Source organism: Telmatherina bonti (assembly GCF_933228915.1).
Source record: "Telmatherina bonti genome assembly, chromosome: 11".
In the NCBI taxonomy this organism is placed as follows: Eukaryota; Metazoa; Chordata; class Actinopteri; order Atheriniformes; family Telmatherinidae; genus Telmatherina; species Telmatherina bonti.
The window spans coordinates 35902749-35927803 of record NC_136629.1 but is presented as its reverse complement, the minus strand read 5'-3'; the positions used below and the strand labels follow the sequence as shown (position 1 = coordinate 35927803).

At 39.5% G+C, this 25055-nt stretch overlaps 1 protein-coding gene across 1 annotated transcript in view; it reads right to left on the bottom strand.

Moving 5' to 3' along the window:
- Positions 1-239: 239 nt before the first annotated feature.
- Positions 240-25055, bottom strand: part of peli1b (pellino E3 ubiquitin protein ligase 1b) — a 49549-nt gene continuing 24733 nt past the window's right edge. Inside the window, exons 2-7 of the mRNA XM_079248439.1 lie at positions 20730-21042; positions 14061-14190; positions 12943-13044; positions 9042-9239; positions 7757-7945; positions 240-3148 (exon numbers count right to left, since the gene is read on the bottom strand). Coding sequence (XP_079104565.1) covers positions 2570-3148; positions 7757-7945; positions 9042-9239; positions 12943-13044; positions 14061-14190; positions 20730-20812 — 1281 coding nt within the window. The 5' untranslated portion in view covers positions 20813-21042 and the 3' untranslated portion in view covers positions 240-2569. The remainder of the gene's footprint in view (positions 3149-7756; positions 7946-9041; positions 9240-12942; positions 13045-14060; positions 14191-20729; positions 21043-25055) is intronic.

The following is a 25055-nucleotide window of genomic DNA, read 5'->3' as shown; positions in this document are numbered from 1 at the left end:
TGTGCAGTTATAGTCATATAATAACTTCTGTTTTTGGTCACACAAAAATAAAATGTCCATTTAACTGTTATTTATTTATTTTAAAGTATGAAAAGTAAGAACATTTTTTGCAAAATTGGACTTCACTAAACAGCAGCAACAGTAAACAATGGACCGATAAGGTTAAAATGTTGTGTTACACATCAAAGGTTGTTTTTAAACTATACGGATCATGCAATAAAACCCAACACCAATAAAAATTGATCATTTTTACACTTTATTGTTTAAAGTTGTTACAAAAAAGTGTTTGCTGGAAACATTCTTTGCTTTTGCCTTTTACAAGCACAAAGACAGAAGAAGAGTGAGTAGATGGCGGCAGGACGGGCTGACGCAGGTATCTGTGTAAAAACAGGGCCAAGATAACAGTACAGAGACAAAGGGAAGCCCTTTAATTACAGTCCATGAAAGAAACCCAAACAACACTGGGTGAAGGAGAGGAAGAACACAAATGGATTTTTTTTTTTAAATTTGTGAGGTATCCTCAGATGACCATAGCAGTGTATGCATGTGTGTGTGTGCGCGAGTGTGTGTGCATGGGTCATTGTTTTCTCCCTGAGGTGAGTTAGTGTTGTAGTCTGAGGATACAATTTATCTACAGAGCTAGTGAGTGGATGCATGAACACATACTGCACACATACAATCAACATATAAATTACAATCGTTCTTTCACACACGCACACACATTACTTTCACCTGCAGGTACGAGTGTGTTCAGATCTCCCCGCTGGCCTGAAGCTCAGTGAGAGCTGTTTGGAAGTGACTGATCAGTAAAGCTGCTTCGCTGTTGGGAAGTTTTACAGTTTGAGTGTGTGTCTCGTTCAAATTTAGATGTGTTGCAGAATCTGTGCTTTCATACAAAGTGCAAAATATCAGGACTGCCTTTTCTAAGTTCATCATTTTCTCACTCAGGAAAATTAAATCGGATACTCACTCGACCTGTCTAATCCTACAAATTTATAATTAAAATAATACTCTGGCTCCAGGTAGCCGAGGATCAATGCATAGACGAGAAACTGGACAGTCTCTAGTTTGCAGGGCATAAACTGCTTTCAAACTTTATTGAAACAAAAGCAAATAAATCACTAAATAAACAACGGTTTTACCCTTATGGCTGTTATTATAATATATCATCACAACATTTTTCATTATGTTTTTTCAGTCTCCACTGAACTGAAAGTAAGAACAAGCAGCCTTGATATTTTGTTCTCCCACTGAAGAGCTCATTGCTCTTAAATGCTACAAGGGGAGTCACAGAGACTGTTTCTGGAAAGCACAAACACGAAGCCCTGATTAGTAAAGAAAATTTTGTAGCTTTAAGCTGTGAGAGTCAAACCTGAGTGAACATCTACAGTTGTCGTTCTCTCGTGTGTTTTGTTGCCTGTTAACAATTTGCGTTACGAGAAAGAGAAAATGACTTCACTTTTTGAAGCGTGATGAAACAAATCATGCACGCTTCAGAATGAAACACATTCTCAGCCTCAAATTAGTCGTACAATTAGCTGTGGTAAAGAAAAAAAAACGGGCAAATATACAATATTTCTTACCTCAGTGATAAAACTAATACTGAATTGAATACTGGACTGTATTTGTCAAAATAGAGGCAATTTTCTTTAAATATCTGAAACCCAAAATGTCACAGCAAACAAGCAGACTGAACAAGACACCGTCCACATCAGTTTAAACTTACTGTCCAAGAGTCCACGTCCACTTCAACCTAAAAAAAAAGCAGGTCTGGCTATAAAGTTTGTGTCTGTGATGTGCCGTTAGCTACATAGCTCTGTTAAACATGGCTAATGCGTGATCAGGAAAAAATTCACTCTTTAAAGGGAGGGAGTAGTCGTTCAGGCAGTCAGTGTTTACAAAGATGCTGTGAAGGCTCCCTTAATGCTGGAGGAGACTTCTGCTGCATATCTATTGCTCTGAATGAGAGAGGTCAGGCCACGGCGCCTGACGAGATCGAGCAACTCAAGAGTTAACACACGACGTGAATGCACACTGTATAAATACGACAAATGGCTTTAAGAGAAGGAAAGACACAGGACACACCCGAAACTGTATGTGTGATCAACAATATACTGAATTTTAAAATTAAACACTAAATATTATTAACGTTAGGCAAATCCAACAAGTAAAGGATGAAGTAATGGTCCTGGGCCATAAATAAACATCTTTGTTTAAATAAGCTCTAGATGTATACAGATGTATATTGCAACAAATACATGAATAAAGACCGTATGTTTGCACTACGGCGTGTTAGTAATTTCGATAAATACTGTTGAAAGTACTCTCCAAGAAACAAAAGTTTACCCAGCAGTGTTCTTTGTTTGGTTTTTGTGTCTCTGGTTTCTCATGAAAATATAGAAATCTTTGTCGTCATTCATGAAAAAGCAATACAAAGGTCACTTAAAAATGAGAAAGAGGCAAAAAAAGGTCCAGAAAGAAGTAAATCTGAGCTTTAAAAGCAGGATCAGCATCCAAACAAAACCTCCTGGCGCTGCCTCCTCCAAAGCATGCTGGGAAGTTTTCCCTGCTAGTCCAGGGGTCCCTGGAAGATGAGTCTGATGTAGCCCTGCTCTCCGCTCAGCTGCTGGGCGCAGAAGGGGCAGGCGGCGTGGAAGGTGTGAGTGCCGTGAGGAAGAGGGATCTGACTCCAGAAGGCCGCCGTCTTGTCTGAACACACATGGCCGCAAGGGTTGAAGGCGTGAGTGGGCGGTGCTGCGTCCACATAGAAGCCCGCCTCACAGCCCAGCCACAGGGGCACGTAGGGCCCCTTAGCCCGGCACATGGGACACTCCCTGCTCCGACCTTCCCGGCCCTCCCTTTCCTCGCGGTGGTTGCCCCAGTTGTGGTAGCCGTGGACGTGGCCACACTGGAGGTAGACCCACGGCTGCTTCTCGTCAGGCGTATCTTTGCGACGCATGGAGGGGAAGGCCAGCGTGTTGAAGCCCACAGGACACTGCGGCCGGGCCGCGTTGATTTCCTGCCGCAGCGCCTCCAGGTGTTTGAGGGTGGGGGTGCGTGAAAGGCCTTCGGCGGTGCGCCACAACAGAGTGGCACCGCAGAGGTCAATGAGTGAGCCGTCGACAAGCTCCTGAGTCTCAGAGTCCACCTGGAACACAGAGACACAGCAGGATGTAGCCTGGACTCAAACAAGATCAACTTTACAACGGACGCATAAAATACTGAGCTCATCAAAGAAAAATATATCTGACATTTTCTGAATAATTCAGTTTTTCATTCTCTATACCGCTTATTCCAATTTAGGGTTTCTGTAAAATAAAATAAAATAAAATTTAAATTAAAATAAAATAAAAAAAAATTTAAATTAAATTTAAATAGAAAAATATTATATAATAAAATAGAATAAGATTTAAAATAAAATAAAATGAAATTTAAATTGAATAAAATAAAATAAATTTAAAATTAAATAGACAAATAAAAAATAAAATATAATAAAATAAAATTGAAAAATAAAATTTAATTTAACGTAAATTTAATAAAATAAAATAACTTTAATTAAATTTAAATAAAAAATAAAATACAATAAAATAAAAAAATGTAATTAATTCTAATAAGATATAATAAAATAAAATAAAATTCAATTTAATTTAATTCAATATAAAATAAAATAAAATTTAATTTGATTTATTAAAATAAAATAAAATAAAATAAAATTATAGATAGTTACGCAAGAACAAACTACATCCACAGCAGCAGATCAATTGGCTTATCTTTCTATGCATTTTAATGGCCAGATCTTCCAGCCTTCCCCCCCCTGGAAGCCACTTCACAGAGGAGCTGCACTCTAGCTCCTCCTAAATCCATGTCAGTGTCATGTCCTTTATTGTTCTTTCCGTTCTGAACTCTGAGGTCTTTTGTTGTAGCTGCTTCAGACATGTAAATATGAAGAGACATGGAAGATCCAGGAGCCATTACAAACTGCTGCCAGAACTGCAGACATGTTCAGTTATCTCTCTGATAGCAGACGGACAAGACACACCATTTTCCTGCACCTTTTAAAGGGTTGCTGAGAATATTTGTTACACTGCAAGAGGAGGCTGTTAATGTTGACTATGGGGATGTTTCAGGTCTGCCAAAGATGCTAAGTTTGGTTGTGTGAACGCCAGGATACAGTTCGTTGCAACTTTCCTGTACGTACACAAACACACACCACGACAAGTGCACACCGTTATACAGCCCACTATCCTTCAACCCTAAAGCACACAAGCGGATCAGACATCCACGGGATTGTTGGCTGAGATTTATGCAGCGCTGCGACTACAACAGCAGGTGGCAGTGTAACACAGATGTCCCATGTTTCCCTCAGACAGACTGATCTTTAGAGAGAAGGCAGGAGACCGGCAGCTGGAGGAAAGATGACATGAGGAAACTGAAATGTCAGTGGCGAAGAGGCGGGTCAGACAGCTGCTGGAAATTTTTGAAAACTACCAAGCTGAGGAAGCCCTGAGTTTGTCTTGCTGAGATCAGACACAGTGGGAAATTCCATGTTTAGATAACCAGAGGACAAAAATAGACGGAGAGAGAAGGGAAAGAGCAAAACCACATAAGAGTGTTTTTATGAAGTGACAGAAGATGACCTCGGCGTTTTGTTGACTGGTGTTGAGGTCGCCATGCGTCTCAGAGGGAACTTGTAGTTACTGATGACTGACGTGTCTCTGCTGGAGACGGTTTACAACCTTCATGTATGCTGGGAATGTTTGCTGAACACATGTGTCAGTGTGGCCCGTTTTTCACACCGATGCAGAAGCAAACATCTGCATCTGCTCAGTAAAAACGTCTTTCTTTCTCCTGCTGGTTGTCATCTTTCCTCAGCTGGTACTGCTCTGGTCACAAGGTCGCTTCTTTAATTATTAACCCATATGCAGATCAGAGACTAAATCAGACTGATGTGAGCGCCTCAGGGTCAACACAATCCATGTAAACACCGACACTTCCACTCCAATTTTATTAAATTAAACTGAGACAGATCATTTATCACCACAAGGGCTTATTTTAAGCACAGCAGGAGGTCAGACGCTGTACTCTGTTCATTTATTACCCCCCCAGCAGGCTCTCTGACGTCCATGTGTGTGTAAGATATGTTTAATTATGTTGGTATAAACATTGTGTCAACCTGCTGAAAGCCTACCAGCTGTCCTGCTCGCCGCGCAGACCGTGTCAAACCAAAAATATATTCTTCACCTCATGTTATCGAACAAAAATACGATATTTTTATAATCTTGTCTCATCACTCAAAAGATAAAAAACAAACAAGACCCATCAAACTCAGGTTAGCATACACAAAGACAGATATTTTTAATGGTGCTGAGGAAAGAGGTTAAAACGTCACATTACAAGGCTTAAACAGGACAGTGCAGACTACATGCCGTGCCGGGCAGAACAGAAATATCCAAACTATGATGTTGCAAATGCGAAGATTCTGAGGCCATCTCGCAAAGAAAGAGGGGCTTGTCTGCTAATAGCATTAGAGGGAGTTAACTTGAAGTAGTCAGCAGGGTTTTCAAGGTTGATTTCCATCCTAGCAGCTAAATGCAGCTCCAGCATGTGTGTGTCACAAATAAATCATTTAGATCAGGTGTCCTGAACCACCAGGCACCAAAGCAGATAATACTGAATGCTAATTGTTTAATAATGGTATTAAAACATATAGTTCCTTACTGAATACTGTAAAAATGAGTTATTTTTATGCAAGGCAGGACTGTTCTAATCTTAGCGAATATTACCTGCTTTACTGACTCACACAATGGCCATCACTCTTCCATGATCCGTCCAACAGAACCACCAATTTGCAGGAGAAAAAAACTCAAGTTTCTTGCTAATTTACTAGTATTTGTGAGTTGTAGCATTTTAAATAATGAAATATGTACAGTTGTGCTCATGTCTTCATCCCCTTTCATTAAAGAAAAGGCTGAATTTACAACAGTCACTCAAATAACTGGAGACTTAAAAAAGGAACAATAACTAAAAATTTGCAAAAATATAATTTAGTAATAAAAGACACTTTTTTTTATTAATTGAGTTGAAGAAGGAAAAAAAAAACCAAATTGGTCCTGGACAAATTAGAGACTTTTCTGTTGAACAGTGGGACTAAATACCTGTCAACAGGTGCAGAAGTCTGACTGAGAGGAACAGAAAACACCTGACTGGAGCGGAAACATTAAAAGATTGTTCAACTAAATATTAGTTTATGACTGATAAATTATCTTATTTGTTTACTTTTTAAAAAAAATATTTCTATTGAACCAGAATTAGAAAATAATGTCATGATTTTTATAAAATTTTTATTTATTATTACTTTAGTCAACTTCAGCTTATTTTACAGGCAGCTGTTTTTTTCCTTCTTTAATGAAAGGTTATGAATACATATGAGCACAACTGTATATTCTTCAGAAGTTGTATTGACATGCTCGTTAGCTGTGAGGTTAATACTTGTACCAGCTGTTTACATCAAAACAAATGATAAACAGTTCACACAAATCCGACTCGTGTGTCCAAGAGCCTCTAAACAAGCAGAGAATACTGGACTAATGTTACCCTGTGATTCTTCTACGGAAAGATTGTTAATTCATGTCACTAAGTATGAAGTTAATCCACTTTTCTTTTCATTACTAAACAATGAAATATCAGACATTATCTGGGAAAGCATCATCATTCAGTGGCAATAAGCAACAAGCTCTTAAGTGTGTCTTCAGTCTGACAATTAAAGCTCATTTTGTTCCGTCTCTGCGCGTCACGATGAGTGGTCTGTTCGGTGTGCAGAGGATTATGTCCTCTGCGGATGCTAAAGAGCAGGTGGAGATAGGAGAGCTGTTAATTTGTGCTGCGCTGCAGAGAGAACAGGTGGGAGACCAGATAAAGAGACGGATTAATTTTACAACATGCTGATGGTGCAGTTATTGTCTATGATGTAAATGTTGCCGAGGAGGAGAAAAAGACAGACGGAGTTAAACAAACTGCCAGCGTCCTAAATCCAGTCGGATAAACACCGTATGTGGCCACGCTGCTGAGGCAGTAGGGCTGTTGGGATTGGCTGGGAGACTGTGACGTCAGCTGGAGGATCCCTTACAAGGCCCTGTTACACACATGCTTTGACAGACAAACTGTTGCCATGGAGATGGCATCCTAGTAACCTCCTGGTGGTGTTAATGTTTAACTAGCTTCAGTCTGGTGCAGGAGTGTGAAAAAAGTGAGATGGGAACAGAAACGGATTAATTAAAAAGGGGAATATCCTACATCCGTTGTTTTATGATAAATGTTCACGTTACTGTGACACCGTTTATAAAGTACTTTCACACAAACACATCTGCTCTGCATCAATAATAAATAAAAGAGTACATAAATGTGACTACATCTACTGCTGCTGTCTGCTTACAGCAAGTTTCAGCCTAACGTTTGCTTCTTAGCATTCATTCATTCATTCATTCATCATCCTAACGGCTTAGTCTGATGAAGGCTCGCCGGGAAGCTGGAGCCTATCCCCGCAGTTGTTGGGAAAAAGACGGGGTACAACCTGGACAGCTCGCCAGTCCATCACAGGGCTCTCGTAGCATTGATGAGTGCAAAAAGCGTTGAAAACCGACAGTAAACTCCCTGATCAGATCCAAACAGACGGAGGAAGCGGCTGAACGGTAAACAGAGTGGACGATGTTGCACCGAAGGAAGAAAATATTTTGGTTCCTGGTCCATGTTTTCTCACCATCTTTCCTCGCTGCTGAGCTGAGCGTGTCTCTCTGAGGGTGAAGACGTTGCCGCAGACAGAGATCTCCCTCCAGACGCCTGGTTTGGAGTCCTGCGTGAAGCCGTTGCGAGGATGCATCACCAACACGCCGTTGGTGGTCAGCCCATCCATCTGACCATCAGGCGTTTTCCACTTTGCAGCTTTCTCCTGTTGAGAATGGAGACGTTGAAATGTGTGACGAGGACGGTGAAAATTCAGCTTAGCTCAGAGCGCCACATGTGCGCATGCATCAAGAACATTCATGTATGCTGCTGGTTTCTTTGTCACATATTCAAACATATGCTGGAAAAACAAGACTTCAACATAAATTATTCAGTTTTACTTTTTGTTTCTTCGTCGGACACGCGAGTTCTGTGTTTTCACCATAGACTGTATATAAAAAGATGGGCGGAGCCTCCGTGATGTCACCAGTAGGTTTCTGAAGAGCTGAATTGAAGCTTGGTGGGCGGTTTCTACCATCGCCATCTTGGCAGGGGCATGCGTGTTGTCTCGCCAGAAAAATATAAATATGGGCAAAGAGGCGGAGCTGAGAGGGGGGCTGTGAGTGTCATGGCAGATAATTGACATCGAATGATCTCCGAGCTTTCTGTAGTTAAGAGCTAACCGAGCTAACCTGGAGATAACAGGAGCTAACCAGCTAACGGAGGTTAGCGGACTAAAGCTAAGTCACGCTGTTAACCGGCTTAAAACCGCGGTTGTTCTACATTCTTCTGACTTGAAGCGGGGGACCGGGTACCTGTCAATCAAAAGGACACGCCCCTAAACACGCCAAATTTCAAGATTAAATTACTTTTAAACGGGCAAGTTAGAAAAAAATTCACACCCCCCACAGTTGTCATGAAGGTAAACCTGACCTATTAAACCTAAAATAGATTTTTGAACCAGGCTGTAAACATGTTTATTTCGGCTGGTCTTTTTAACATGGGAGTCTATGGGGATTTGCTCTGTTTTGCAGTCCCTAGTGGATGAAGGGGGAACTGCAGTTTTATGCAGTTCCACATATGCTTCACTTCTAACCACGGAGGCTCTGTCCATCTTTCGTATACAGTCTATGGTTTTCAACAAAGGCCATTTAACAGCACATCAGCTGCAGTCCTCTCCTGTCTGCACCAATCAGGAAGGTTGCTTCTGACAACAAATTAAATATGTCTGATATATAATATATTAACTTTCTTATTTCTTCTTTCTTTCTCTGCTTTCCTAATGTCAGATGGAACAGGAGGCTTGAGATGGAACCGCTCACCCCCAGGAAGATGTTCTTGGAGGAGTCGAAGCCTGCAGCATAGATGCGAGCGGTGTAAGGCGGTGTGCGCTGGCACATGATGCGGCAGGCGAAGCGAGAGATGGTGCTCTGGACCGACTGAGTGTCTGCGTTACTCTGGCTGCCGGCCACCGTGTCCGTCACGACAAAGTCTATGGGACTCTCTGTGGATCGGCCGATCTGGAGGCGAGACGAGGAAAGATTAGTGAGAAATGATGCTCGTAATCTGCTCTCTCTGAGGAAGCTGGTGGGAATAAGAACACACGCAGAGAAAAATGTTTAAATAATAAACATATAAATGTGAAGCAAGCAAAAGTAAAATAAGAAGCGGCAAAGTTTGTTCGCATGTATTCCTATCTGTACATTAACCTTGAAGTTCTCAGCTATAATAACAGGTACTTTTTCTGCCCCCGACAGAGACCTGCATCAACACTTCCTCCCACAGCGTTAATGTCAGCTGAGCTAAGAACTCCACGACTAGAAAAATACTGTCTGAATAATAGTCCAGCAAGTCCTGTCCACGTCTGGCTAAAAACCTTTATGTGAACACGTTTAAACCCAGATTATGCAGAATATTAGGCCTGTCATGGTAAACAATTTTGCCATGCAGTTAATTGTCTCAGAAATTATTGCGATAGACGATATTATTGCGTTATTGTTGTCATTTTGAGACCATTTTCAACTAAAATAACAATGAAGCCATAATAATACAACTGCACCCTTTCAAAGATCAACATACTTTAAATTCTAAAGATCATTTCGCTCAATGTGCAGACTAGCTCATCCAGTCCCCGGTCTGCTGAAACAGATCAGGATTTCTCCTGGGGTTTTGGCACTTTGGTTATCTGGAACATACGGTCTCCAAACACCATGTAACACAGTTACATAGTTTATGGTAAAGCTCATATAAGGGGACATGTTTGGACTTGACCAGAGGTGGAATGCTAAAATTGAATGTCTGAAATCACCTCCAGTATGTCATTTTTCATGTCATTGTAAATTTGTGCAATAGCTGTTTGTAACATGAATATTCATCCAGGCAGATTGTTCATGTTTTCCCAGCTGGGAAAACTGCAGTTTATAGTTGTGTTTTAAGTGCAAATGGAAGCTTGTTGTGTTGCCTTGTTTAGTTAATATTGTCTGAAAACAAATGCAGCGCTTGCTTGGAGTGAGCAAGAAAAAAAAAAAAAGAAAGACAAATGGAAATTATTGCGTCTGGCAAACTTATTGCGCACATTTTTTCTTATCGTGCGACTGATTGACTTATTGCGACAGAATATTCCTATAAATTAGAAGTGAAAGACTTTTTCCCATGACATTCCTCTCAGTGATCAATGTCTCAGAGTGTGTTATAACACACTCCTCTGTTTAGTAACAGCTGATTGACACTTTTGTCCTTGTTTCTTCTTGCTTTCCTGTATTTGGGATGTTTTTTAGGGAAGCGACCTTTGAGCAGAAGTGTATCGATATCAGACATTTACAACCTTACGGATGAGATGATTAATTCAAGTCTTTATAAAATTATTTACTGACTGGTTTTCACTTTGACTTCAGTTGTCTGTACCTTGTTATGTAGTGTTACAATCAGATGCAAATTAGCTGCAAAGCTGAATGTGTTGCACATTTACATTTGTGCAACCCCAGTTATCTTATTTGCCTTAATGTGCGATTTTTTTCCCTTTATAAATAAAATAATCTGGATCTGCAAGCACATCCATGCAACACAGTCCTTTGGCTGACTTTTAAAAGGCATGTTTGTGTGTTTTTAATGTAATTACTGTAAAAACTGGGCTGTGGTGGTTAGTATAGTGGCCACACAGCAAGAAGGTTGCTGAGTTGAGCTTCATGGGTGTGTGTGTGTGTGTGTGTGTGTGTGTGTGTGTTCTCCAGCTTAAGACAGTTAGGTCAATTGGTCACTAAATTCTCCTAAGTAGTGAGTGATTGTCTATCTGTGTGCGTTCACTGCAAAAACTGAAATCTAAGTAAAATCAAAATTCTTGAATTGATCCCACATATGCTTGTTTTTTTTAAATTTAAGATAATTCTTAGTTTTTATGCCGGAGAATTCCTCTTGTTTTAAGAGGATTTTGACTCGTTTTGGGAAGTCTTGACAAGCCAAATTTTCTTGTTCTGTTGGCAGATAATTTATCTTATTTTAAGCAACATTTACCTAATTTTTGTATTTTTATTCTTGTTTTTTAAGGCTGAATTTTTGCAGTGTTGGCACTGTGATGTACCTGCCTCTCCAGGCTCCAGCTTCCCTGTGACCTTCAATCGGACTAAGCGATCATGATGAATGATTACTGTAAAAAAACGAGCAAACACTAAGAAAAAAACTCTACTTAAGCTTGATATCTTGCAGCTCGAGGACTGTGGTTGTTCCATCGACTGTATCTGAGGTGAAAAAACAACTAGTAAGCAGTTTTAGGAGCTTGGAAATAAAAATTGGAATATTTGCGATGCCATCTGATGATCAAGCTCATGTAAGACGTTAGATGTTGGTGCTTTATAATTTGGGGGGTCTGGGATGTAAATAAGGGGTTCCTCTCTAGTTTTGTTCTGCTTCACTTTATCAGATAATTTTCACATATTGAACCATGATTTGGAAGAGATTTAAAGCTGCATGATTCCAAAGAAACATTCATTTTCATCCTAAAATTGTTTAAACCTGAAACGTTTTCGTTTGTGACATGTGGCATCTTATAAACTCAATCACCTGATATTTATTTAAAGCAACTTCTCACATTCCCTTTACTGGGAATCCCAAAACGATGCGCTCATTTTGTTTGAGTTACTTCTGTTACAAATTCTTTGATTATAGTTTTGTTAAGTTGACCTCTTTTATAGGCCTGATTTATTCATTTGTGTTAAAACAACTTTTTCTTTTTTTGGGGTCAAAATAAAAACCCTATTTTTTTTTTTACTTTCAACTTGTGCCTGACTGCTTCACTGCTCGGCCCGTCACAGAGCTCACCGTTCATCTTGTCAACTTTTATGCAGGCCGCAACTTGATCTACAATGGCTTCCATGCTTGTTTACATTTGTTAATATTAGGTATGCACCGATCCACTTTTAGGGAGCTCCGATCCGATACCGATATCTGAAATCTAAATATCGGCAGACACCAGATCTGTTTATGTGAACATTATTGTGACTATGGTTATTATTGCTGTTAAAACTGTGTAAGGTTTCATCAGGTTGTAATAAATGACCCATCCTATCTGAAGTTACCTCACCAATACAAATATAATAACATTACAGATCTAACAATTTCAACAAGTTTTATTCTGATTTGGCACATTTTACCTAAATACAGCTATAAATGTGTGGTTTTGAAACAAAGATCTCACTTTTAGTGTAACAAAAAATGTCACATTTTAACATTCAAGGCATTTATTTCTTTTAAAACACGTCCGAAGCATGTCATCAAACACATCTGTGCTGGCTTGACTAGTGTGGTATTGGTACACTTTTATTAATACCAAGTACGGAACACGCTTAGTATGGAGCATACCCAGTTAAAATACAGCAATTATTTAATTACTTTGTTGATGAAAAGCACAATTTATCACGTGATTATTTGTTTGAAGCTTGAATTATTATTTTTAGATGAAGGTGAAGTGAGTTTAAAGTTGCTGACTGAGGTGATCGGCAGGTTAAAGCACAACAGAAAACACGGCGCTCCGTGCATCTGTCCATGTTCCCACACAGCGTCTTACATCTTGACGTTTCAGTCTCACATTTTAAACCTTCTGCAAAAACACACTGAGAGTCCAACCCCAGTTTAACCAGTAAATACAAGCAGAACTGTAAAGTGGAAAAATAAGGATTGTTAATCAGCTGTAAAACTCCAGGCTGGGTGATAAAAAGAGGGGATTGGTACCTGGAACATGTCTGTATTGCTGTCATGGGTGTACTCCACCACCACCGTCTGGGCTCGGGACAGAGTGTAAGAGATGCTGTGCTGGTCTTTGTTGCTTATGGCCTGTGAGACAGAAGAAGAAAAGGTCAACAGAGGCTCTGAAATCAAACCAGACTCAGGATAATCATGTTTTAATGGAAAAAACTGCTCTGACATCTGCTCACTGATCCTTATTGAGGACAATAGATGCACACAAGGCGGCTGGGGTGGGCGAGATATTCAACTACGCCATCGCTAACTGAATTTTCAGCAACTACAGACCACCCACACCACAGAAAAAGGACGATTACTCCTCCAGATTCTTTAACTTCCTATAGGTTAAAGCTTGAGTGTGTGTGCGAGAAAGGTTGTAAAAGTGTGTCCACAGACAGCACATCGGGTGCAGATGTTCAACCCTACAGCTCTCTGACCATTAAACAGGTTTCACAGGATTTCTCTGGACTCTTGTTACTGATGATGGAAACACATGAATATGTGCTTCCCAGGGTTTTTGCTAGAAAATGCTCGGTTACCTTCCAGTGGACCGCTCACATTTGTTTCTACTATAAAACTGTCAGCATGTTCCAGTTAAATGCTGCGTAAAAAGCCTTCTTCAAAAAACCTCCACAAAGCCTTGTACCTGCTTGTTTTAATTTTTCTGCAAACTCAGGGAAGCTTAGCTGAGCTTTTTCCCGTCCTGTTGATGAGGCGTCTGCGTGATTCATTGTGTGCTGGACTGCAGTATCGCAGCGCAGAACACAGGCTTTCATGAGAGCTTCTGGCAGAGCAGCCAAACCCACTAAAACTGGGTCCGTTTTATTTGATGTTGTCAGAGAAACAAACTCAAACTGGTCTAAAGAGAATGAGTGAATAATGCTGTTTCCTTTTTCAAACCGCCAAGTGTTATTGTTTATTATTAGATGTTTTAGAACTGTATTTATAAAGCTACAATAGGTCCACAAAACTACAGCAAAATGCAAAGTACCACTAAATTTTCAAGAAGAAGAGGCTGGAATCAGCTGTGGATGAGGATTTGATGGGTTTTGAACAATACAAGTGTGTGTGTGTGTGTGTGTGTGTGTGTGTGTGTGTGTTTTTACCTTGGCTGCTTGTGGAGAGCAGGCAACGTGAACTGTGCTGGGTTTCACCCCATTTGCCTTCGGTCTCTTACAGAGTGCAAAGCGGCTTTTACGGCGGCCTCGGTCCCCGTTGGGCAGAGAGCCATTGTACCTGCACATACACACGTGCGTGCGCACACAAACAAACACACAGGCAAACACAGAACAATAGGGCCTTATTGTCTACTTAGTTGCATAATACACTGGAAAAACAGTCATTGTGGAAAATGCTTCAGGCTTTTCGATGTACTCTTGAAGTCTACTAGCACACACACACACACACACATTAACACACTGCAGCCTATACTTACTATACATACTGTTTAACAAAAGCACATCGTGTCCACACGAACAACAAAAGGCCTCTAAACATGACCCCAGAAAGGCTGAGAAAATAAACACACACAGAGACTCATTTAGTCTGATACACAACTGAGGAAGGGAGAATAAACAGAGGCGTTTCCTTCGACAGAATGGAGTCTCTGTGGCTCTGACTGCGCTGTTGTGTCTCTCTGAGCGTGTGCAAGTCTGAAAGAGTGTGTCTTACTTAAGATCCTAAAGTATGAAAACATTCAGAAAACATTCATCATCGCCTTCTCCTGACATGTTCCATCTAGTGGAGCACACTGAACCTCTTTCTGACTTTACAGATGTTTTATTGTTGGTTGTACGTGAAAGTTTCAGATGCGCCTTCAACGGTGTGAAGCCATATTCCTGCAAGCACGGCTGCAGCTTTATAAACACACAACAGGCATAAACACCGCTTGCTACTTGAACACTGTTATGACATCCAGAAGCCACATCTTTAACTTCTCTAAATGAAAGCACTGTGATAATTCAGAGAGAAGCTAACCTGAGCTAGAGTGAGACTAATGCTGGTGTTTCCAGACATTTATCACTGTCATGCTAATGCTGAGCTTTTAATAGGTGGCAGGACTATTTTTTACCATTGCTTTTTACTGAAATAATAGGGGTTTATATACAAGTTAAATGATAAATAAATCATTTAATTAAATTAAGACAAAAATAAATAAGGGATTAAAATAAATATTTTATCAATAAATAATCAATCAAAACTTTATTTGTAGAGTACTTTCACATATCTCAAAGTAACCAAAGTGCTGGAGAGGTAAAATAAAATAAATCAACATTAAAAGCAATAAAATAAAGACAATAAAATAGTTAAAAAGACTAAATAAGACAGATTTTATTTGAATCCAATAAAATATTCAAAAAAGTAAAAAACAACAACAACAAAAAAAAGAAAAGTAAATTAAAAAGAAAATTGAATTAAAATAAATTAAATTAAATAATGCATGACTTAAATTAACTTCCAGTACTGCATGATTGCATAATGATTCTAAACTTCCAAAAAATCTTTCAACACAGCCTGAATTTGGACTGATGGATACTAAACTTTACAGCAACAACATTGAAGAAACAGTCATGTAATGTCTGTGACTGATAGAAATGTACCAGCACAGGAGTTCTACTCATGCTGTGTAAAACCTCCGTCCAGCTGAAGCATGCCTTCGACCAATCAGGCTCTCGGAACAAACCCACCCTCTCTACAGAGTCCAGTAAAGACGACGCAGGCATGCCGTCAGGACGCCTAAGCGACAGCTAAATGCTTCTCTGTGAGAGCGGAGCCGCTGGGATCAGACAACGCTGGGAGGGTTTGTACGTAACCATGGTGAGAGGACACAGTTGCAGCAATGTTTGGGCAGAGTAACCATGGCAAGAGCGTAACTATGGTGAAGTTTAGCCCGTATCCAGACAGAGGGCAGGGCAGTCTGCTGGAGAGAGCTCAAAGAGTTCAAAACTCGATTCCCAAGGGGGAAGCGTGCGTGCACATACATGTATCCAAATATTCCCAAAATGAAAGTGGAAAGGCCAGAGGTTAGCAACAAGCTAGTGTGTGTTTATGAGTGTGTGCTTATACGGGCTTCTCATGCAGTGAGCTGGTTGAAACGAGAGTTTGGGAGGAGTTAGTGTAAATGTGCAGAAACGTATTGATTCCCCACAATTAAAAAATAACACGTATATTTCCTGTAAACACAAACTGAAGTCCAGTATGTAGCAACAAGCAACCACCTATAAAGTACCTCAACAAATAAAATAAAGGTAGGTTATCTAGGAAGTTACAGTTGATGTCTGAGTCACCTGTTGTGTTTGTTCACATGTGGATTACAAGGTTATTAAACTGAAGGCAGAGTCTGATATGTGGGGGGTTATTTTTATAGATATAATTCATAAAGAACAAATGTGACATTTGTCTCAATGCCAAATAGTTTTATCATATAATCTCGACATCAACATGTGAATTTATGGCAGTACTCTGTAATTAAACTGGGAATGTGAGAAGATTAATCTCACCTAGATAAAAAATGTAGACAGATTGCATGCAGGCAGGTAGAGGTGGGTTTGGGGTGACTTACATGTCACATCTGTCTAAATAATAATAATAATAAAAAAGAAAACCTGCATGGCAGTACTGAACTGTTAGAGATCATCTGTCACAGCTTGAAGTGGAATTATGTTTTACTTAACTCAACTTTATTTATAAAGCCCTTTAAAACAACCAGAGTTGAAACAAAGTGCTGTACACTATCGGCCAAAATAAAAACAGAATAAAACAGTTAAAATGCAAATAAATAACACAATAAAACAAGAGGTCATACAAGGAATACGGAATTAAAACAATAAAACAAACTAAATAAACAGTAAGTAAAAACCAATAATAAAAATAAAAATAAAAATACTCCATTAGTGTTTGTGAGGTTGTTCTTGATCAGAAAAGTATTAAAAAACAAGCAAATGGGGTGATTTTACTACAGCAAGACCAACCAAAACAAACCATAAATAATCTAAATGATCCAGGTTTGTGAAAAGATACCATGACAACAGTGTTAATGTTCAGCACTCATACTAGCTTATGTCAGCTCACCAAAGTTCTGGTCTGTGCCTTTCTTTTCTTACAGTAATTTGGATGAGCGCAACGGATGTTTCTCGCTATAAAGTAATGTTTTTATGAGTGGGTGCATGTGCTGTTTGTACTGTGCTAGTGTGGGCAAGGATGCAGACACATGCAATGTTGTATGTGGGCTGTTTCTGCTGATCAACAGACGTGCTTGCAGAGACCTGGAGGAAGATTACAGGCCAGTAAATATGTGTGCAAGCAAAAATCTATTTTACACGTTTCTAAAAGGATCATTCTGTGTTATGTGTTTGCTGCGAGTTTGCTGTTTACAAATTTACTTGGCAACTCTTAATAAGTTGCATTTTAAGAGGTCCAATGTTACGTTTTTACATTTTAGCTATGAGAAGTTCTACATAAGTAAACTTATTCATGTACAAACAACAAATATCACTGATTCCACTGATCTTCTGGTGTCTGTGTCAGGTAATAAAGTTGTTTCCATCTCTTAAGAAGGCTTTGTATTACAGACAGAACAGGTTAATGGAAGCAAACGGGTTGTCTTGCAAAGTGACCACAGACATGTATTCCCTTTCCTGTTGGAGGTCAAAGTACACAGGTAAGGGTCAGTTGAACTCTCACGGCTTCAGCGAACCCTTTAAACCCTTAAAGATCAGAGTTACATGTAGCTCAGTCTCCAGTCACGGAGCAAAAAGGGCCCCGATCGACCTGGTAATAAGGCTGGCCTGGCCTACAATCAAAAGCTACGAGCGGAAAAAGCGCAGCAAACGGAAAACTCGGGTTCTCCCTTGTAAATCCATGGACTTGCGTTTACTGCTTCAAGTGTTTTTTCCACTAGGGAAAATTTCCACGGTCATCTCCCTGACAATATCGCTCCAGTGCAACTCAGAACAACAAGCTGTGAGTCAGCTGCGACTTCAACGGCGCGAGACATGAAAAGCGTGTGTGCCTGTAAGGAGTCTTTCTCTGCATTCCTTCGTGGAATAGGCTGGTATGAGAGTAGATGGGAAGAGCCCTTTGGGAATAAACAGGAGCCAGACTGATAGAGGAAGTCTGTCACTGTCGGTTGTTATTCGAGAAACTGTGGGCTTGTGAGCTGACAGATGTAGATGTGTTTTCTTCCATGCTGAAGATGCAGAATCGAGGTCGAGGAGGAGAGCCTTTTTTTTTTTCTTTTCCTTTTTTTAAAATATAAAAGGAAGACAAGGAGTCTGAGACAATATCAGCTGCTGCTGCCAACCCAAGCTGATCTCATCTGGCACTGTGGTTAACGTCCTAATGAAACAACTCTCCGCTCTATCAAAGTGCACGACCCTCTGCAACGGGACAAAAATATCACCAGTGTTTATGTAGCTTCCTGGAAACACATTTTTTTGTTCTCAAGCTTTCTACTTGGCCTCACTTGTTTTGTTTAGAAGATATCTGTGGGATAGCAGAGCCATCAAAAGGCCTCCTTAATCGAATTGTATTTATTCCTTTGGGGCACTTGGTCATGCTTTTGTTTGTTTTACTGCAATCATTCCTTCCTTTGTTCTGAAGAAATGATCTCTTCCAATGTAACCGTCCATGTTTTGCAAACAGAACAATGCAAAGCAGTGTAGAATTTAAACAAAACGTTCAAAATCTGTATATTTCAGGGGGTTTGAGGTTATCTACCAGAGTCATTAAAAGTAAATTAAGCTTTTTACTGAGTATCACTACTTCAGTCAACCTGCAGAATGCTGTAGCTTTAAGGCACAGGTGTCAAACTCCTGTCCTCGAGGGCAGGTATCCATCAGGCTTCTGTTGTCTCCATGCTCACTTGATCAAAATGATTGAATAGGTCGATAAGAAGCTGTTGGATCCATTTGATTTGAATCACGTGTGTTGGTTCAGGGGCACAACAAAAACCTGCTGGATACCGACCCTTGGGGACCGGAGTTTCACACCCCTGCTTTACGGAACGTGCTTCAGGTGCGTAAGCCTTGATTTACGCAAATGCACCGCACCTAGTTCAATAAATTCATGTGTCAGCAAACTACCTTAAAAGTGGAAAATTAGCGGCCTTCTCGCAACACTTCATCACCTCCCTCCTGCCTGCTGCCAGGACTCACTGAGTCACTTCCAGATATCAATCCAATAAAGCCAAGATACAAGATGCAGTGTTAGAGCCGTGCAACGCATCAAATTCTGATTACGATTTTCAGCTCCAAACAATCCCAAAAACGGAGACAAAAAGTCAGTAGAATTTAAATGATCTTGCCTTTGTGCCGTTTGCAAAGCAGCAAATGTCAGAAGTAGACCCTCACATTGCTGATGTTTTAATCATTAGTTGCCGATTTAACAATATTTAGCGACCCCTGGAGCAACTCAACCAAAAACATCTGGCAATAAATCCAGTGTCATCTTCAAGTGTTATTTAAACTTATGGAGACTGAGGTGATAGCTAAGGGTGTGACGATATGCTTTCGTCCCGATTCGATTTGGGGTGCCGATTCGATTTAAATTGCGATTCTCACAATTCTTCGATATTGCTTATTTTTGTAGATTAAAAACAAAAAAATGTACAAACTTTTTTTGCTCGTCAGTTTCTTGATTTCAATTGGGTAAAAAAACAAAACAGTAGCCAGACCATCATTCGACTGCTGTAACGCCCCAGAAGACAAGTAAAAACATCAATAAAAACAATAAAAATTACTAAAATTTCATAATGGATTATTTTTATTTTATTTGAAAAAAAAAAAAAGATTTTTTTAACAAAAGAAATTTTTTTTATTTTTTTTTTTACAAAAATTTTAAAGAATTTAAAAAAAAAATCCCAATATTTGATTTTTTTAATGTGATTTTCCCACCCCTAGTGATGGCGCACATCCTGACCTGGTTTTAAACTTGGTTCTTAAAGTGATATTATTTATATCACAAGTCAGGTGAAGATAAAATAGTTGAGCTAAACCATGTTTGTGTGATTGTATCTGACCATCCTGCAGAAACTGGCTTAATTCTGGAAATATGTGACCATCTGTTGTAATTTTCATGGGTTTCTGCATCTATGCAGGGCAAGGCATTCATTACTTTGCAATGGCACATTTGCACAACTCTTATCTGGCGCATAATGTTGCAGCATTAGAAGACTGATGCTTTGAGAATGGCGGGTGATACCACCAACAACTGTGTCCATTAAGCCATTATCAGCCATTATCAACACAGTCCCTTATGACCAAAACATCAAACTCACATGAAAAGTACCAAACAAAGTGGACAAGAAAATGGTCCAAATCTTTTAAAAACATAAAAAATAAGTATATAAATTAAAATAAAACAATAGTGATGAAACATTACAGCATGAAATAACCTAATTATCTCTATGGTCAACAAAATGTCACAAAAAACACCTTTTTTTCCCATTAGGAGTATAAAAAACTCTGATGTAAAACAGGAAACATATTCATTTATCCTGCAACATGGAAATAATCTACATGTTTATGGGACTATAACAGTACATGAGTTGCATCTCTAGATTAGCACGACACTGATCAGATCATTACGAAGCAATTGATGTAAATTGGAGCACGCCTGCCTGCAGCTCGTACTACCTGATCAGTATTATTAATACAGGCAGATGGTGATTGTGACTCTTCAGTGTGTATTTGCATATTTACTGCTGCAAACCACAGAGCAAATAAGTCACTCTGTATTCTCTGAGTGTAGCGATGGGTTGCCGTGGTGTTGCCTACCCCAGCACAATGAGCTCTCCATACTTCACTGGCACTTTGGTGGAGGCGGTGGTGGAGATGTTTTCCTGCTCCGGGGAATACATTGGGCACTGCTGACTGGAGTATGGAGGAGGAGGAGAGGAACCAAGGGTGAGGCCCAACAGGGTGACAGAAGGGCAGGAAGGGGACAGGAGGGGAAGGGAAAAGGGGGGATGGTGCTGATCAACTGGAGCACAGGGGAAAGGAGGAGATGGATGGGGAGGGGTCAGCTGAGCCTCAGCTCCACCCTTTCATGGCTCATGTGCCCGTCTCTCCCAGTGCTGCTTGTCTTGCTCTGTGGCAAAGAAAAGATTAAAACAAAGATTAGTGTGTTTACCAAAGTTGACCTAAAAACAAGAGACATGCTTCAAATATCCTGACGTTGGATAGTCCAGATATTCAGGCATGATCTACTAATACAAAAAATAATTCTCTTTAAAGTTCAATAAAGTGATAAATGTTGGGGAAAAAAACTAGTATTCTGGTGTTGATTACGCCTGTGTGTCGGCTCATCTTGTATGAACTTAGATATAACCTCTCAAAAGCAGCAACCAGAGTTAATGTCGGCGTCTTGGATAAGCAGAAAATGGAAACATTGACTGAATGTTATGCAAAGGCGGAAAGTAGCTGGGTGTTAGTTTGGCCTCATTTCTATCCATTTCTGACCCTCGAACAAAGTTTTGGTGTCTGAAAAACCTTAAAATATCCATTTAAATATTTTTCTGGGTCTATTAGACAGCTTTTATCGTTTAACCACAACCTCAAACAAAACTCCCTTTTTTTTTTTAATGGAAGGTGCATTTTGGTCTGTAAGCCCCTCCAGGATAGGAAATGTAGGCAAACTACTTATTAAAATGCAACAACTCAGCCGTGGTTTGTAAACCAGCAAGGGGTGAAATTTAGTTCATGTATGAAAAGTCTTACAGGTTCTGAGGCCTTATACTGGGAGGAATGGGACCTCTGGGAATAATACATTCCAGGAAGGATAAAAACTTTTAAAGCAGAAAAAAAATCCACCATTATAAAAGTAAAATCAGCAGATTTTGATATTGGAAAATAAAAAATGCTTGGATTTCCTTCTGTTTTAGCTTTGTCTTGCTGTGTGAGGTGGGTGGTTGCTGTTTTTTGTTTAACCATCCTCTAAAAAAAAGCATTTAAACACAACTTTATACACATAAAGTCACAGAAAGGGGAACGTGTGAGAAAAGAGGGCATGAGAAAAAGGAGAGGATGGACTTCCTGTCGCAGCCCGCTGAAACAGATCATCATACGTTTAAATCATGACCTTTCTCGTACATCTCCACCACTCTCCCACTCAACAGCGAAAAAAAAAAAAAGCTGAATATATCGTACGCAGCACAAACTGTCTTTCCGAACAATAACACCATCACTTCACTTCCAGGCAATATGCCCCGTTTGAAGCTGAATATATCTCCTACCATTCCCAGAGTGCCTATTTGCTAAGAGAATACAAACCACACATGAATAAAGTGTGGGACGTAAAGTGTTTTGATGATGAGTGAGGGTGGGGGCAGGAAGGCTGATACAGTCCCACCAGACTGAGTGGGATAAGTTCATGCAGGGGCCTTCCAAGTACAATTTCAAACATATAATATCAGACAAAAGCATTAACCAGAACAGATTCAAGGTATTAGTGATATGAGTATTTGTGTACGAATATATGAAAAGGTGAAAATAAACCCTGTATTACTGCTTTAAGTGATTTATGTACCACATTCAAGTGTCATGAATACCAGATATTTTGTAGATATCTAGCAAGTACCTGGAAACTTCTCAAGTTTTAAGACATTCAAAGTGACTTCACAACATTTCAGCCTCAGTACAGTAAATCCTCAGCGTTAAGCACTAAATCTATTTAAAGGCCAGTGTGCAGGCAGAATATGCTAAGAAGTGCAAAGTAAGTGTGAGTTAGGGGTATCAGAGGTGTTTGTTTAGGTGCTCTCGGTATAGAAGGGACATTATGAGAGGAAACCTCCATGCAAACTCCACGCTAACATCTTCACTGACCTCCAAGTAGAAAGTAAAGCTTATTAAAGAGCTTTAATCTATATTTTGAGACAATAATCCAGTACAGTAATTTACCAGCAACTGAGAATAAGTTTAACAAAAGGTTGCTCCGTGAGTAAAAGTAGTCATTTTTGCCACTAGACTGACTCATCATGTTCTTTACCTAATCACTAGGACTGATGGTGTCCTATCTGCTTTATATGGTCAGATGTGACACATTCGGTGGTCCTGTGATCACACATACACTTCTTTGCAATACACTGTAGGTGGAAAGACACGGTTACCTTACTGATACAGGAAGCAATGGGGTGTTTACACTACCCACAGCTTTAAGATGCCCCTTGTGATAAAATCTGACTGACTGGCACGTAATCTGATAAAGATAAAGCACAAAGCAACAAGGACCTGTACAATAAGGACAAAAAAAGTATCACAGTATATAGAACAAAAACAGTATTAACATAGTTTATACAGATGGTGAAAAATGCATTGGAAAATCAGCTTCAAATGTTTGTTTGTCAGAAAGTGGGCGGTGGTTGCTCAACGACTCAATGATCTCAAAAGAGAGTAGACATAACATGTACCAGAAGTAGATTCAGAGCGGTCTTTATCTACATATGATTAAGACCAGATGCAGGTAAGACATTTATCTCCTATGACAACACCACAACAAACACTTCAAGCTGCAGTATGGTTCAAATGGCATAAAGCAACAACAAAAACGAAGTTAACTTGGATAATGACTTCAGATGAGACACTGCATGTTCACAGCTTCTAAGCAGGTTGTGTGACGAGGCAACAGGTGTTTCCATTACACCTAGAACTGCGCAAAAACTAAATATCGCAATAAAATAATACTAATGGAAATGCCTACATTTAAAAAAAGTCTTAAATATGGCTAAAAAGTTTTCAAGCTCTCATGAGGTGGTTTTTCAGACATTTCGTTTTATATAGAAATATAGCAAAAGTGTAATTGAAACACTTTTTCCGCATTTACGTGTCCTTGGACGTGACGCAGGGGGTGGTGCCTACTTGGAATAAACCACAATTTTTGTAAAATCTAACGAGATTTTACAAGACTTGAGGTGAATGCGCTAAATACTGTTCAATGGAAACACCCGCAAATTGCAATTGTTGTTAGTCAAAACTTATGAATATCACTTGTAGTTTGCAAAAAAAGTAATGGAAGGGTCAATGGGCAAGACACTGAACCCTAAGTTTCCCCCTGAAGTGCCTATTGGGGTATATATGTACGTCGCATTGGATAAAAGCGTCTGCTAAATTACTAAAGAATAAAATAGAATAATGGAAATACAGCTAGTACAATGGAAACACTTTTTTCGCATTTATGTGTCGTCGGACAAGACGGGAGAGAGGGGGTATGACCAGCTAATTTCCTGTGAAGATGGCGCGATGCGGAACAAACAACAGCGAATTTTAGAGTTTTAGAAAAGACAATGTGGTAAAAGAGCTTTGAAAATCCGTAGCAAATTCTTCGCAGCAAGTAGAAAAACCCCAAATCAACGCTACGTTCCTACTTGCACAAACCGATATTTTCGTAAAATCTCACTTAGTGACGAGATTTTACGAAACATGAGGCTAATGCGCTAAACACTGTTCAATGGAAACACCCACAAATCGCATTGGTTGTTTGTCGAAACTACCAAATATTAGGTATGCACCGATCTACTTTTTGGGAGTTGCAATCCGATACCGATATCTGAAATTTGAATATCTGCCGATACCAAATCTGTTTATGTGAACATTATTGTGACTATGGTTATTATTGCTGTTATAACTGTGTCAGATGTCATCAGGTTGTAATAAATGACCCATCCTTTCTGAAGTTACCTCACCAATACAAACATAATAACATAACAGATTTAACTATTTCAACAAGTTTTATTCTGATTTGGCACATTTTACATAAATACAACTATAAATGTGTGGTTTGGAAACAAAGATCTCGCTTTTAGTGTAACAAAAAATATCACATTTCAACATTCAAGGCATTTATTTCTTCTAAAACATGTCTGAAGCATGTCATCAAACACATCTGCGCTAGCTTGACTAGTGTGGTATTGGTTATGATATTGGAAGACTTTTATTAATACCAAGTACACACACTTGGTATTGAGCCAATAGCATCCCTAGCAAATATCGCTTTTAGTTTGCGAAAAAATGTACTGGAAATGCACTGACGCAAATCTGACTTTTAACTCTTATCTCACTTCTATCTATTGTTGCAAATAATGAGAATTATAAACTACAATCAGATTA